Source organism: Microcebus murinus, chromosome 14 (assembly GCF_040939455.1).
Source record: "Microcebus murinus isolate Inina chromosome 14, M.murinus_Inina_mat1.0, whole genome shotgun sequence".
Taxonomy (NCBI): domain Eukaryota; kingdom Metazoa; phylum Chordata; class Mammalia; order Primates; family Cheirogaleidae; genus Microcebus; species Microcebus murinus.
The window spans coordinates 30,962,118-30,978,333 of NC_134117.1; the positions used below are offsets into that span (position 1 = coordinate 30,962,118).

General features: G+C 42.3%; 1 protein-coding gene across 4 annotated transcripts in view; it reads right to left on the reverse strand.

The window, feature by feature from the left end:
* PLCE1 (phospholipase C epsilon 1) overlaps nucleotides 1-16,216 on the reverse strand; it is a 288,193-nt gene that overhangs the window by 118,766 nt on the left and 153,211 nt on the right. For all 4 annotated transcript variants that reach the window (XM_076009963.1, XM_012766294.3, XM_076009962.1 and 1 more), the window contains one exon: nucleotides 14,644-14,960. In XM_076009963.1, the coding sequence (XP_075866078.1) occupies nucleotides 14,644-14,960 (317 nt within the window). The remainder of the gene's footprint in view (nucleotides 1-14,643; nucleotides 14,961-16,216) is intronic.

Genomic DNA, 16,216 nt, shown 5'->3' on the forward strand with positions numbered 1-16,216 from the left:
AAGATCTCAATCAAGAGTTGGCAAATTCTTTCTGTAAAGGGCCAGATGATAAATATTTTCAGTTTCAAGAGCCATTTGATCTTTGCTGTAACTACTCAGCCCTGCCATTGTAGCATTAAAACAGCCACAAACAACGCATAAACAAATGAGCATGTTTGTGCTCTAATAACATTTTATTTATGGATATTGAAATTTGAGTTTCATACAATTTTCACCTATCACAAAATATTATTCTTCTTTTGATTTTTAAAAATTGTTTAAAAATCTAAAAACCTCTCTTAGCTCATAGGATGTGTAAACAGGTGGTGGAATGAATTTGGCTTGACCTAGGGCAACCTCTCAACCAAAACCAGGAGTTTCTTCTGAGCTTTGCAACCAGCCAGCCAGGCTCTGTGCAAAATTTCTCCAGCTATAAGAAGCTCACTACCTCAGAAAGCAGCCTATTCTAGGGCAGATGAAATGACTGGACCTAGTTCTGCCTGAAAAAGACACAAAGAATAACTCAATTTCAACTTCATGGCAACCTTTCAAATGCTGAAATGTACCTATCCTTGACACGGAAAATGTAGGGCGCTGGGATGCGGAGGCGTGCTGCCTTCCCGTCGCTCCGCATCTCCGCAGGCCAGCACTGCGCGGCGGCTGGTTGGAGGGCACGCTGCTGGGGCTGGACCCCCCACTCCCCTAGAGCTGCCGGAGACCCGGGGTACTGCCCCCCGGCCCCGCATGCTGGAATGCCCCGCCCAGGTGCCACCGTCTGCTTCTGGGCCCTGCGTTCTGCTGTCCAGGTCCCGCTCAGTGCTGGCAGCCTCCTGTCATCTACCCCACCCCCCGACACCCCCACCCTGCTCACATGATCCTGATTGGGTAAGTTTTGAATCCCACTGTTGCTGATTGGATGTTAAAGCTTGTAGTTGATTGGATGGTTTTTGAACCCTACCAAGGGTATAAAAGCAGGAGGAGACCAAGAAAGGAGGGTCAGAAGATCAGAAGGGAAGAAAGCTGTAACACTTGCTGGGTTGGGCCTGCTGGCTGATGAAGACTGTTCTTTGACTCTTCATGTGCCGATGGGTTCTTTCCCCGGTCAAGAGCTGTAACGCTCGCTGTACACATTGCCGTAACATCCTAACCATCTTAGAAGTCTCCCATCTAGGCAAAACAATCCAAGTTTTTTTAAGCTGCTCTTGTACAACAGCAGCTTGTTTCTTTATTGCAGGGGTGTGTGTGTCCTCTTTGTTCCAGTCTGTAGAAATTCTTCTGCAAATGCGACCCAGCATGCAACACCTTGGGTGCATCCAGTTTAGAGGAGAAGTGAGTAATGCTATGTCATTCCACAATCTGTTTGCCATTCTGACCTCTTGGTGCACTTCTCAACTTCCTTGATCAGGATAATGTGATACTCATCTTTTAAATTCTTCCCCATTGGTCTTTCATCATTTGTACTGCCTGATTCTCTGGTGATGCTCACATTCTCCTTCTCACTGGATCCTCTCTTTCTTTCTTTCTTTCTTTCTTTCTTTCTTTCTTTCTTTCTTTCTTTCTTTCTTTCTTTCTTTCTTTCTTTCTTTCTTTCTTTCTTTCTTTCTTTCTCTCTCTCTCTCTCTCTCTCTCTCTCTCTCTCTCTCTCTCTCTCTCTCTTTCTTTCCCTTCCTTCCTTCCTTCCCCTGTCCTGTCCTTTTCTTTCCTCTTCTCCTCTCCTCTCCTCTTCTCTCTCTTTCTTTTCCCTCCCTCCCTCCCTCCCTCCCTCCCTCCCTCCCTCCCTCCCTCCCTCCCTCCCTCCCTTCCTTCCTTCCTTCCTTCCTTCCTTCCTTCCTTCCTTCCTTCCTTCCTCTTTCTTTCTTCCCTTTCTTTCCTCCCTCCCTCCCTCCCTCCCTCCCTCCCCCCCCTCTCTCTCTCTCTCTCTTTCTCTTTCTTTCTTTCTTTCTTTCTTTCTTTCTTTCTTTCTTTCTTTCTTTCTTTCTTTCTTTCTTTCTTTCTTTCTTTCTTTCTTTCTTTCTTTCTTTCTCACTCTGTTGCACAGACTGGAGTGCAGTGGCATCATCATCAGCTCACTGCAGCCTCCAACTCCTGGGCTCAAGCCTCCTAAGTAGCTGGGATTACAGGAATGTGTCACCATGCCCAGCTAATTTTTCTATTCTTTTATAGGAATGGGGTCTCGCTCTTGCTCAGGATGGTCTCAAACTCCTGGCCTCAAGTGATCCTCCCACCTCGGCCTCCCAGAGTGCTAGGATTATAGGCATGAGCCACCACACTGGCTTAGAGCCTTTTAATATCTGCCATGACAATGGATATTATCCAACCTTGATACTCAAAGCTTCTCTCTCACACTTGATGTCTTAGAAAACAGATGGATTCTCAAGGCTAACTCTTCTCGTCTATAGGGATTATTTGAAAACTGTATCTGCAGCCCTTCCTAGTACATGAGCTGTAGCCTCCTACCTGCAGGCATCCACTTAAAGATAGTACTTTACTCTCACCCTACAACCTGCACATGCCACACTGGAAATTGCCTCACAAGATAATGACAAGATGATGATGATAATAGCAGTAGTAACAGAAATAGCAATTAATATTTGCTGAGCACCTACTATGTGCTAGGCACTACCTGAGCTAAGGATTCATTACCTTACTAAACCTTTACAACAACCTACAAGGAAGGCTCAGAGAAGTAAAGTAATCTGGCCAAACCCCCTGCTAATAAGTAACAGGCTCAGGATTGTGTGTCTGAATCAGAGCACATGCTCTTGACCATTCATTCATTCAACTCACCTTGGAAATATCCAGCCCTCCCTGGCCTGGAGGCCCATAGGTGGTGGGAGGAGGCTAAAATACATGTCAACTCTCAGATAATTTAAATATATCACATGTGTATGTTTTGTTCCTTAATATTTTTTTTTCCTTTGGTAGTTTTCAAGAGTGGTTTGTTCTGAAAAACTGGAGAAAGATCAGGAAAATAAAGTCCCACATTGTATACATTTGAGAAATGCTGGTGAATTAGAAGGCTCTTTATGGCTGGATATTTTGAGCCTTCAATATGCTAATGTGCTTTGGGAATATCTCTACACAAGGGAGAAAAAAGCTGCAAAGAGGTTTCTGAAACCTACTGGACCACAAATATTTTTTCCTTTTCCTTTTTCTCCTTTTCCTCCTTCTAGTTAAGAAACTAGGGTTCTGCAGAGCAACCTTTAGGAAACACTACTCTAGAAGTGTCTATCAAAATGCTATGCAGGCAGCAGGACTGAAAGGCAGCAGTGATGGAAGGGAGGCACCCAGGACGTGGCGTCAGAATGACAGGTTGGAGTCCCAGAGCCACATGCAGAGTGATGTATTATATAAGGATTAAATGTGATAATACATGTAAAGAGCTCTGTACATGTACAGAGGCATGGTATCAATGTGCAAATTCGTGGATAAATGGTTTAAATTTAAGTATACTTTAAAATTTTTCCCCAAGCTTGGCTGTTGGTTCCTACAGCTAAAAATTAAGAAAACATATTTTATAAAGCAATAGTGAGCATCTTAGAAAGTATTAGATTGAAGGACTATAAATATATAGATTTTTATTCTTTCTACATCTAGGGAATATTTGTTGCATTTATACATTTGATGGACCCAAATATAAGATAATTTTACTTTTCATTGAAGAGAATATTTTATAAATTACAAAATGACTCATAACAAGGTAAGACAACTTTAATATGAATGAGGGCTCATGGTGAGGTGAGAGAGGTGTGGTTTAAGGGAACTGGGGCCTCATGGTAGCTACGGGTACCTAGGGAAGGCGGCAGGGAATAGAGACTAGGAGACACGGGTGTGGCGGCTGGAAATGTCAACAAACGTCTTGGCTGTATTTCTGTCCAGGGCCAGTCCTGCATGTTTTCTGCCCTAATGATTTACACACAATTTTAGTGTCTGTATAACTTTTAAAGTATGAGGTGTGTTGAAAAGGAATGAAATTGTGTTCCCGTGAGGCTTATAGAATCTGAATCATGGGATTAAGATCTCACCTTGTAAGTCCATGTGGCCAGGCCCAAGTGCCAGGGCAGGAGAGACCCAGACCCCATCACTCACAGCATCTGTCCTGCTTTGACTTGCGGCTGAATCCTCATCCTTTCCCTGCCCCTTCTCTGGCTCTTGAAGAACGTGTGGCCAAGCTGCTTTGGGAGGCTGAGGCATTAAGGCCTAGCTCCACCTCCTCCTTGACTACAGTTTCCTAAAGTGTATTCTGTAGTAGGTATCGAGCCCTCAGACACTCAATACCCAAGTGTTTTTGTGAAATGCTGCATTCTAGGAGAGTCTCTGTGTACATTAACATAATAAATAACATGGAAAGTCCTGCAATAAAAAAATAAAAACCTATTTATCATTGTTTGCCCAACATGTGGCTTATGTGTTAGACCTTGGGCACTATTTTTCTATAGAATGAATATTGACACCCACCCTCACGTTGGGAGCCTCTGTCCTGGTCCCACTTGATTACTTCTAAAGTCACTCAAACAAACCAGCATTTTATGCCTTATTTTTTTTTCTTTAGAGATAAGAGTCTCCCTCTGTTACTCAGGCCAGAGTTCTAGAGTGCAGTGGCATGATCATAGCTCACTGCAACCTCGAACTCCTGGGCTCAAGTGATGCTTCCTGCCTCAGCCTCCTGAGAAGCTGGGACTACAGGTGTGCACCACCACACCTGGATAATTCTGTATTTTTTATTTTTTGTAGAGACAGGTCTTGCTATGTTGCCCAGGCTGGTCTTGAACTCCTTGCCTCAAGCGATTGTCCCACCTCAGCTTCCCAGAGTGCTGGGATTATAGGTGTGAGTCACTGTGCTCGATGCTCCTCCATTTCTTTAATCATGCTACCTCTCATGACAAATATTTATTTTGCAACTAGATGCACTATATGTACAGCAATATATCAGAGAGTTTGGGCTTTGGGGTCACAAAAGTCTGAGTTTCATCTTGGTTTAGACACTTTCTAGCTATGTGATATTGGGCAAATGATGTAGCCTTTCTCAATCTCAGTTTCCTTATTTGTAAACTAAAACTATGATTCCCACCTTTCAGGGTTGTGTGAAAGCTAAATGAGATTAGGTCTATAAAGTGTTTGATGTAGTACCCAGTGTGAGGCACAGAATTAACAGCAGCTCCATCACTAATTTCTCCATCATCATCATCATATAAACAAATGGAAGAAAAATTAGATATTCTCAAGTTGTTAACTGCCAAACTAACTAAATTTTTTCTTTCCTTTTGATAGGATAATTTGACTTGCATATTAACTATATGTCTTGGTTTTAGGAAGTGCCTAAACTTTCACAGAGTATCTCAGGTTATGCCTAAAGACAAAATGGAGAAGCACTTGTTGGATGACTATAGAGTTAAGGAGAATCACATCTAGCTTAAAAACACTTTGTAAAGAGGGGATCAATGGTTCAAGGCCAACCTAATGAATAGTCTCCAGTGATGTGCCATAAGGCTTTCTATTCATTCCTATTTGGACATTTTTACCAATAATTTGAATAAATATTCATGAGACATATTATAAACCCGAATATGAAAAAAAATCGGAGTGGTAGTTAATTCAATACATAGCTGAATTAAAATGCAAAATTATTTTGATTCACTTGAATGCCCCATGTTAAAATGTAATAGACTTAAACATAAAATATTATACTTGTGTGAGAAAACAACAAACAAAACAACCTATGCACAGAGAAAAGATGAGCTTGATGGCCGTTTATATGCTAAAAGTCTAGGGTTTTAGTTGACCATAAGCTGGGCTAATAATTAGATGCATCTGATAGAAAAAAGTAATCAATTTATCAGGCATTAAGAGCAGAAGAATGAATCAACTGCAAAAAGGGAGAGTCACACTTCTCAGAACAGATTGTGGAGCTTCATTTTTACATATGAAAAAATAATGTAAGTTTTGAAGATAGGAAGACTATCCAGCCTCAAGAGAACAAAACCACAGGAAGACATAATTTGTATTATTCCTCTAGGAACTGACAGGTGGAATATATGAGGAGGAAGATTTCAGTATGGTTTAAGGAAGAATTTTAAAACAAATTGAGCTCCATCATCATAACGGGCTTGTTGAAATAGAGCAAAGTCCATCTTTAAAATATTTTAGCAAAGCCTGGGCAAGAAATTGTAAGGGAGGGATTCCTACATTTGGTGAATGATATGAAACCATGACATTCCTCCAAAACCTCACTGATGCTAAAACTCATAAGTGTGTTTGGCAAAAGCCTTCCCAACCTCCAAGGCTCTGAAGCCTTTGGTCATCCTCAAGGAGGATGTGCTTGTGTGACTGTTCTCTCTTCCGCTCTCATGGCATGCACCGTCTTTGTCTCTCAGGCATGAATCACACTAGTTACCATTTACTGAGAACCTATCCTGTTCTCAGTGATGTTATGTACATTATCTTGAATGTCTCCATAACCACATGAAGTTGATAAAATCGTCTCATTTTATAGATGAGAAATACAAAGCTGAAATGGGATAAAAGTATTCTATTTTATAGATGAGAAACACAAAACAGCTAAGTGCTCACGGTCCCATAGTAAGTGGCAGAACCCCAGGCTCATACCCAGACTTAAAGTTAGAATCATTCTCTTTACGTTAACCCATGGTTCTTCTCACACAGTAGTTAATATTTGGTATTGCTTTTTCCCTCCATGTTGCCTCAATATTTTATGTCTTGTATGTCTTGAACTAGATTGTAAATTCCTTGAACAAAGGACCATGTCTTATTTTTCTTTGTATTTCTAACAGCACCTATTTCAATGCATAATTGTGTATACCAACTAGCATTATTCGTTAAATGCTAATTTATCGAGCATCTCCCATATAGTTGCCACGAAGCAAAGAACCAAAGATATAGCAATTAACAAGTCATAAAAGTTTCTAGTCTAAGGAGATAGAAAAAAATAAAACAAGTCAATGGCTTTCTTGGCTTTTGGGCTAAGATGTGACCAAGAGAAGTCAGCAGCTGTGGTAGGACCCAGGGGAAGAAGGTCTCAGGCAGGGGGAACAGCAACTTCGGAGGCTGTGTGGAGAACACTAGCTCGGCCTTTCCGGGGAACAGAATGCAAGTCTGCGTGGCTAGGGTGGGTGGCTGGAGAAGTAGGCAGGAGCAAAATCACGCAGGGTCTAGTCATTGTGGATTTTATTTCAGATGCAAAGGGAAGCCACTGGGGCGGGGGTCTTCAGCAGGTGACATAAAAGATCGCTTTGGCTGCTGGGTGGAGAATGGATTATAGGGTATGTCAGCATGAAGCAGGACTAGAGATGAGTGCGATGGTGGCTGGCTCCAACCTGGCTTAGCAGGTGGAGTGCTAAGGAGCGGGCCAATTCAGGGTGTGGTTTAGAAGTAGAGCAAATGGGCTTTCTGGCGGTTTAGATGTTGGGGGTTTGGGGAAAGCAGGTAAACCAGGGATGACTCCTAGGTTGTTGGCCTGAGCACCTGGGTTGATATTGAAGCTGCCGAGATGGGGAGGATGGCTGTGTGGGGTGAGTGGAAAATTTACTGGTGGTATGTGAACAGGGGAGAGAGAAGTCAACAGGTTAATTTTGGCCATATTTGAGATGCCTTCTAGACTTGACGATTAATAGAATGTAAGCTCTGTGAGGCAGGGGCTTTGTCTGTCTTTATCTGTGCTGTATCCCCAGTGCACAAAACAGCAGTTAGTACATAGGGTGTAACCCCAAATCTTGTTGAATGAAAAAAGCCAAGGGGAGGCATTAAGAAGACAGTTGGATTTATGAATGTTTAAATCTTTTGTGCAAATGCAGATCCTCAGCAAAGCATAAATACATTCCTCCTTGGTTCTCACATGTGAAGCAAAGACCTCTAAGATTTCAAAGAGCGGCATTAAACATCCTAATAGGGTCAGTTAATGCAGTTCTGGAAAGAGGCTCAGTCTCTAAGCTTACCTGGTTTTTCCCACAGTGTTCGGGGTCATTTAAGTGATCTGACAGCAAAGAACATGGGCGTTTAGGAGCAGCTGCATGGCTTTTGGGTCAAGTTCGCTATTTTTACTAATAATAGTACTGCTCGAACATGTCAAAATCTTACTTGTCTATCTGTTAATTTCCACTGGATCCATTACTGTTTCTACCAGTCTCAGGACTGAAGTGTTCATTGATGCCTGCTTTAAACAGAATAAAACAGGCCTCCAGTAGGTTAGTGGGTTTGGTGATTATTTTTCTGGGCTGCTCGAATCCTAGAGTCATGCCATGAGCTTTTAGAAGGACAGCTAAGGGAATTGAGATATCCCATCATATTAGCAAAATAGTTAGAATATTAAAGGTTTAAAACCAAGTCCTCCACTATAGTATTGTGATCAAAAAATGAAAAAAAAAATACAGAAAGAAGGAAGAAAGAATTAAAAGGAAGGAGAGAAGAAAAGAAAGAAAAGGGGGAAGGGTAAACACGCCACATTTATTTAATTTACTTTGAACAATTTTTTCAATTATCAGCACTAAGGGCTGAATGAACTCAAACCTTGTGTCCTCAGATGGCGGAAGGGCAAGCAGCAGAACACTGCGTGAAGCCTCTTTTATAAGTACCCACTTAAAGATGAGGGAGTGGATGGTTGACTTGAGGTTACACAGCTGGGCATGGTGGATCAGCCTAGCAGGGCTGCCTGACTCCAGAGCTGCACCTGAGCGACGACGATCACACCCCTCCCACTTCTCAGCCCTGCCATTCACTGGGTGCGACTGTGGGTGAGGACAGTCCTGTGGGTGCTGATTGCAGGAACCACAAAACATGATTTGCCACCCATCAGCTCCAGGACAGATGCGCCACCTACAAATAACTTTCCGCTTAGAAACCTGCCCAGCACAGCTGAGTGTCTGTGGTTTATTTGCCTACAGTATGTTTTAGTCCAGAAATTTCTGGAGTAAAATGTCTGTCATGCCAGAAATGTGTACCGAAACGGTCCCAGGAAAGAATACAACATCTGCTCTCAGAGACGCCCTTCCAGGGAGATGTGCTTTGTCAAGGGGAAATTTGGTCTTCCGAAGTGAGCTGAAATTTCCCTCCTCCCAAGGGGGCTTTATCAGCAATTTACCCCATGAGTGTTAAGATTCGAGGAGGAAAGTTTGTATCGCAGCCCTGAGTAGATGATTTGCTTGGTTCTCTGCTTTTGTAAAAGGAGAGAAAAGCTTTGACAGAAATTTTTCTTAACATGGTTAAATATACTAATGCAAAACGATATTTTTTTCTAAAACATTTCAAGTGAAGGCACATCATGGACACGAGGACACCATCCCTGCCCCAGACCATTATCATAAGTCATGCTTTCTGCTTGCTGTGCTAAAATGGTCTTTCCTTAGCTATGACTAGACAGACTTTTAGATGCTGGAATCTGCCAAAGCGACTGTCATCACTTATGAAGTATATATAAGGGATTCCGGCTTAAAGTACCTAGCTCAAACAGCTCTTCTCTGGCCAGACGGTTTATTTATTCTTACTATTCTGTCCCAGGGAGTTAAGCTGCATCTTGACATTCTTTATAGAAGAGGTGGCCTTAAAACTGTTGAATTGACATCTGGTGAAACCTACCAGATGGAAGGAATAAGTGACAACTGTGTGTCACTTTGGGCTGCCCAAGTTTATGAGGCTGAGGGAAGCCGGTTGATGAATGCTCAGATTGACCATGCAGAGGGGGTTGGGGAAAAGACACCTGGGGCAAGTAGCCAGGTGGAAGCCCTGCGGAGGCTGCTGGGGTCCCAGTGTAACTGTGGGCCTCAATCCAGGCTCCTGACCTGCCCTTGGACCACCTGGTCCCAAAGAAAAGCCAGATGAATGGTCTTGCCAAGAACCACCTGACAAGTAAAAATTGCCCTCTGAGGACACAGAAAAAAGTGAACCTGCTATTGCCCCTTGAAAATCACTTCCAGCCAGAGATATCAAATGTCTGTTAAACAAAAGAGCACCTGGCAGTGGTGTGGGCAATGACAGGTTATAGAGTCACAAGTTGACTTGGGTGATAGACCCTGAGGACCAGCTGTGAATGCAGACCACGAAGAGTTCCAACCCCAAAGATCATCCCTGGGTGAACATCACGACGAGAGCAGAGGCCTTACTGAGGAGGCAGGAGGTCTGAGAGCCAGTGACTGTGAACTGTGATTCCAGAATCTTCCCACTCACTCCATGTTCCACCACGGTGCTTGCACCTCAACCTCTATCTGCCTCTCATTTCTTTGCTGCTGCGTGCGCTAAACTGCATAATCTCTTTGGTAAAATGATCTATAGTAAATGCCTTTCGTCTCTCCTAGAAATGATAAATGGTTTGGGAATTTATTCTAAGAGGCATTTAAAAAAGTAAGATCAAAAGGAATGTGGGCTAGAGGTATAAGGAGGAAGAAAAAGGAGGGGAAAAAAGAATATCATTTCTGAATGTCAAAACAAGAGACTTCGTGGGTGGCCAAGCAGCGAGGCTGCTCACCCTGAAAGGAGAGAGAGAAAACACTGGCTGTTTGGAGCTGCTTTAGGTCAAGAATATGCCTAGAGAGAGGTCCAGATTAAGAGGGGTCAGGAAGATCCGTCTCTCAAACCAAAGGAAGCCTATCCCCAGTGCAGATCCTGACTACCACCTGCTTGAGGACTGACCCCTTGCACACGCTGCTGGGTTTTTTTTCAAGGATAAAGAGAAACTACCTTTAAGAAGCTTCTCTAGTTCACACCACAGCCTAGTAGGGCTGGAGAAGGAGGAATGGGGAGAAACATTGCCTCTAAGCCACAATCAAAACTGATTTTAAATGATTTATCTCCTGGCCTTCTTTAATGTAAGCTGAACCTTTTCAGTTATGTCATGGTCATACTTTGCATTGCATTTTAACCATACTTTCCTAAGCAGAAACATTATGCATCATTGCCTGAAAGGCATCAGGAATTTTCTTCCCTTTCCCCACACTACAGTTAAGTCATTGTGCAGAGAGCTGTTAGAATATGGAAACTTCTAGCTCATAAGCATGTTCTGCTGGCAATCAGAAGCAAGCTGCCTCCTAAAACCATGAGTGTTGCTCATGACAAAAACTGTTTGATTGTTCTCTTGTCTGGACTGTCTTTTCCTCCCTGCGAACGTCCCCTTCTGTCCCTTTCATCCCTCAAAGCCCAGTCCCCAACTCCAGAGCTCAGCAGAATAAGCTCTGCTCACCCACCTGGACGCTGTAGCCCACACTGTCGGTGCCAATCACCCTGCACTTACTTTCTGCCTTTTTGGTAGTTATTTGAGTCCATGCCTGATAGCTTCTGGCAGCTGCAGGCTGTTATTTACTTTCCTTAGTACATACCCACCACAGTGCCCTGCTTCTAAGAAGTGCGGAATAAATGTTAACTGAGTGACTGAATGCACGAATAAATGCATTCAATCTCCCTTAAGTGATTTGCACTACTGCAATGGACCCAACGTTCTCTTTCTCAGTCTTTGAGATCCTGTACTGTTCCAAGGAATATACATCCTCCTTCCACTGAGAAAAGTGCATTTATTTTGTGTATCCAATTTTTACGGAACCAAAGTGTGGGCTACTAATGTTGTCAACTTTCATCATATATTGCTCATTTCTTAGTTTTTAAAAATATGTTTGGCACTAGTGGAAAAAAGAAGGCTAGAGCATAATAGGCGCTCAATGACTATGTCTGGAGTGGATGACTGAAAGAATGAGGGATTGAAGGCAGAAGTATGGATAACAGGAAACTAAGTAAAAATAGAAACAGAAAGAGGAGTAGAAAAAGCATAGATGCGCAGAAGATTTAGAAAAGTAGAGACAGACAGAGGGAAGAAGGAAAGGAGACCCAAGGCTAATTAAATTCTAAATTTGCAATTCTGGTTTTACTCCAAACTTGAACTTGATAATTTAATAAGTAGAGAGGCAGTTGGGTGAGAAGAGATAGACTTTGAACACAGATAGATCTGGATTCTGATATCTACTTAGCTACTCTGTGACTATGGATAAATGACTCAACCTCTCTAAGCTCATTGCTTTTTTTTTTTAACTTTACATTTTGAAGTAATTTTAGATTTACAGAAAAGTTGCCAAAAATAGTACAAAAAGTTCCCGTATACCCTTCACCCAGCTTTCCCTAATGGTAACATCTTTCATAATCAGAGTACAATTGTCAAAACCAGGAAATCAACATCAATACAGTAATACTAACTGAACTACAAACCTTATTGGAGTTTCCCCAGTTTTTCCATCAATGTCTTTTTTCTAGTCTAGGATTCAACAGGATCCTGCCCTGCATTTAGTCGTCATGTCTCCTTGTCTCCTCCAGTCTTTGACAATTCCTCAGTTTTTTCTTATCTTTCATGACCTTGACACTTTCAAAGAGGAGAATGTCCTTCAATTTGGGGTCGCCTGATTTTTTTTTCCATTATTAGATTTAGGTTGTGCATTTTTGGCAAGAATACCCTAGAGATGAAGTCATGCTCTTCTCAGGGTATCATATGAGGAGGTACACTTTGATACGTCTTGTTAACCCTGATCGCTTGGTTAAGGCAGTGTCTACTGGGTTTCTCCATTGTTCTATTTTCCCTTTATAATTAACAACTATCTTGTGGTGAGATGCTTTGAAACTATGCAAATATGCTATTTCTCATCGTACTTATTTTGCCCAATAATTTTAGAAATTATCAGTGGTTCTTGCCTGCAACAATTATTACTGTGATATTCTAATGATGATTTTCTAGTTCCCTCATTTCTTCTACATTTATTAATTGGAATTCTTCTGTAAGTAAGAGCTGTACTTCCCCCTTACCCCACCACATTGATTTATTTATATCAGTATGGACTAAAAAAATGTTTATTTTACTCTATGGGTCATAATCCAACACTATAATTATTCATTTTGTTGTCTAAGCTTCACTTTCTTCATCTGTAAGACAGGGATAATGACAACTGTCATAAGGATTAAATGGAATTTTAAAATGTGAAAATATCCAGTCCAAAGCACCTATTAAATAAATGCAAGCTCCTTTCCTTACCTTTCTTTACAATTTGTAAATCCATGCTAGTTTGGAGGCAAGGCCATTTTAAATAGGTGAAAATGTGAATTTAATAATTCTCTTTTAATATGATGCAACTTTTCTGCCTTAAAGTATATAAAGCAACTAGAATTTAGCTATCCCAGTATTGCCCAGTGCAGATCATTTAGGACCTGCCTGGAATGACTATATAAGACTGATTTTTAATTGGTATACCCATAATTTGTATGAAAATAGATGCTCGAGAATACTTGAAAACAGACTGTTCTCCTAAGTAGTTTAAGTGTTTTCCCAGAAATTTTGTTTATGTTCTCAAGTTGCTTAGCTAAACTATTTTCAGAGATAGTCCAAACCAGGCCTCAACCCAGCTGTAGGTCACATCATCACTAACTCTGAATTAGTGAAATCACTGATGCATCTTTGATTCCCAAGGTTGTGGCAGTGAATGGAAAAAATCCAAGTTTAATTTAAAATTAGATTTTACAAGTTCTGGTAATTCACTTTTAAGTTCAGGTTAAATTAAAAAAAGAAAAAAGACAAGAATAGGGGCCTAATGATGTGAGAGTTAAGTAGATCTGGATGTTTAAAGTAATTCATGAAATAGGGTAAAATCACATAAGTTACTGGAACTTTCATTTTCCATTCCGTTTTTATCAGTAAGAAAAATCAAGAACATCAGGAGATTTATTTTACAAAACAACTTTGGGGCAGTGAGGTTTACAAGCTCTCACGTGGACTCCCAGAGATTCTGTCTTACTTGGTTTGGGGTAGGACTAGGAACCTTTGGTTTTAGTAGGCACCCCACTCCACCCTCCAACACAATCCTGTTGCAGGTGAAATGCAAAATACAGTAGTGGTTCAAAACCCACTTTGGGGCCTGTGTGAGTTAGAATCTCACAATTGCTACCTACCACTTACGCAACCTTGGGCAAATGACTTCATCTCTGTGTACCCCCGTTTCTCATTGGTAAGACAGGGCTAATGACAATATCTGTCTCCCAAGGTTTTTGCAAGGAGCAGATAGGCGGTACATGCTAAATGGTTAGCACAACAGTGCTGGTGGATACCAGCTATTCCTATGGATAAGGATTTCTCTTTGAGGAATGCTGCTCAGGGCATGCCCAGACAGAACTGCTTGAGCCCAGCCTCGAACACTTTCTGCATTCACTGGACCTTATCATGGTCATGAACATTCACAACCACCATCAGGGTCCTGACGGGCAAGCTACAGAGGCTGCAAAGTGAGCTGCCAGATGGGTGGGCTAGACGAATGGGGCCAGGGATCCTGTTGTCAAAACTTAAAACTGAGACATCCAGTGTTAAAAGCACCTCTGGGAACAAGGGTGTGGGCTGGGGAGTTAGACTGGGGGATTGAAAATTTGGTTGTCCAAAGGGAGAAGGATTGGTGGACTTGGTGATGATATGGAGTAGAAATAAGATCAATTAGGCTTAAGGGCAGGTTGGGGTACAATGAGGGGGGATGACAAGGTGGCATCTGACTCATTGCCTGGAAAGAAAAGGAGTCATCACAGAAGTGGCAAGACAGAAAGGCAGGTGAGATATTGGCAACAGACACACCTAAAAGGAGGAATATGACTAAAAATCACTTACTGGCCATTCAAATACCAAGACATCCAAAAGTGGTTTCTTACCTCGTTAAATCTCATCACAAGATCTTCAAGGGCATTGTGCTCTCCATTCTGAGCAGTAAGAATTGATGCTGAGATGGATGCTTTGAGGCAGGGCAGGGACCTCTGGCATTCCGGAATGCCCAAGTTCTGGGTTAAGAAGCAAAGATAGTCCACTGGCAGGACCCTCCGGTAAATATTCTGCTCCTGCTCCGTCAGGATGCTGGCAACTTCCTCTGGGAACTGGATGAGGGGCTGCAGGTCAATCAATTCTTTGCTGATCCCAGCTGAACTTGAAGGGAGGGTGTTGGAATTGGCCATAGAGGTGCCTGGTTGGCGTTCTGAAATGAAGCAACAAAAGTCATGGTGACACCAAGGTTGGTATCTCCTACAACAGATATTTACTCAAGAGCCATTCAAAATCTTGTAGGTTCCTTAACCAAATCCTTTACTTGGTTAACAGTTTTATACTATCTTTCTTGATATGAAGACCTTTCTGATAGCTGTCCTGTCTTCCTGTCCCCAGTGAGGTGGGGCAGGGGGAGGAGCTTGATTTTTCATTTTCAGAAACAGCATTAATCTAGCATGTCCTTGCCCACTCAGTTCACTATGACACTTCGTAGAGTACCTTGAGCTTCCTTATCCTCCTTTGCTAACCATCAGAGTGAAAAGAGATGAGGGTGGGTGTGGGCATAGCCAACTGAAAGGGAAGAGGACAGAAGGCTGTGGGGTGGGGAAGCATGCACACATGCAGGGACCTGGGGACCCAGGGACCCTCTGCACATGAGGTTTCAAAATGTCATGCTATGCTCTGCCAACCCTCCACCTTCAAAGACTTTGATTTCACTGAGATATATTTGGGGGGGAGGGTTGCAAGAACAGGGCTATCCATAAAAGTAAGAAAGGAACAGGTAATAAGGAGATGTTAATAAATCTTACTCCCTGGTCCACAGATGGTAGGAAGAAGTTGGCAGAGGGATGTAGGAGAGAAGGTGGCAGAGGCATGAGATAGAAGTACCAAAGGGAGGGACTCCTGGGCTCAAAATGATCCCCTTAATTAGAGATGCCATACACGCCTTCTCTTTATTTTGACACCCTCCCAAGCTGCCTCCCAACTTCCTGCCTGTAACTCATCATCTCCCTTTGAGACACTTGTCATCTAGCCTGGACTCTGGACAACAACAAAATTCATAAGGATGCCTTCCTTAACATTCATATGTCTACATTCCATGACTTTTTTTAACCCCCACTGCAGAAAATTTTGGAATTTTCATCTCCTCTGTCCTCAGCAAACTTCTAGTTCCTTGACACTGGTCTGGTGCCATGATCCGCACTTTACCATGGTACCCACCAGCTAAAGATTCCCTCACAAGTCACCCTGATTCCCACCACATGCACTTCCCAGTCCTCAACCTAGGCAAACTCAACCTCCATTCATTTCCTCAGCTTCTGGGCCACTATAGGGTGACACCAACAATCATACGACCAACTGATGAGGCTATTGCTAATTCCTGTTATCTAACTTCAGCTAGGCCCTCAGGGTGGCTTTAAACATGAAGTTATTTATTTTTCCCCAAACAACTCACCAGTCCTCTTT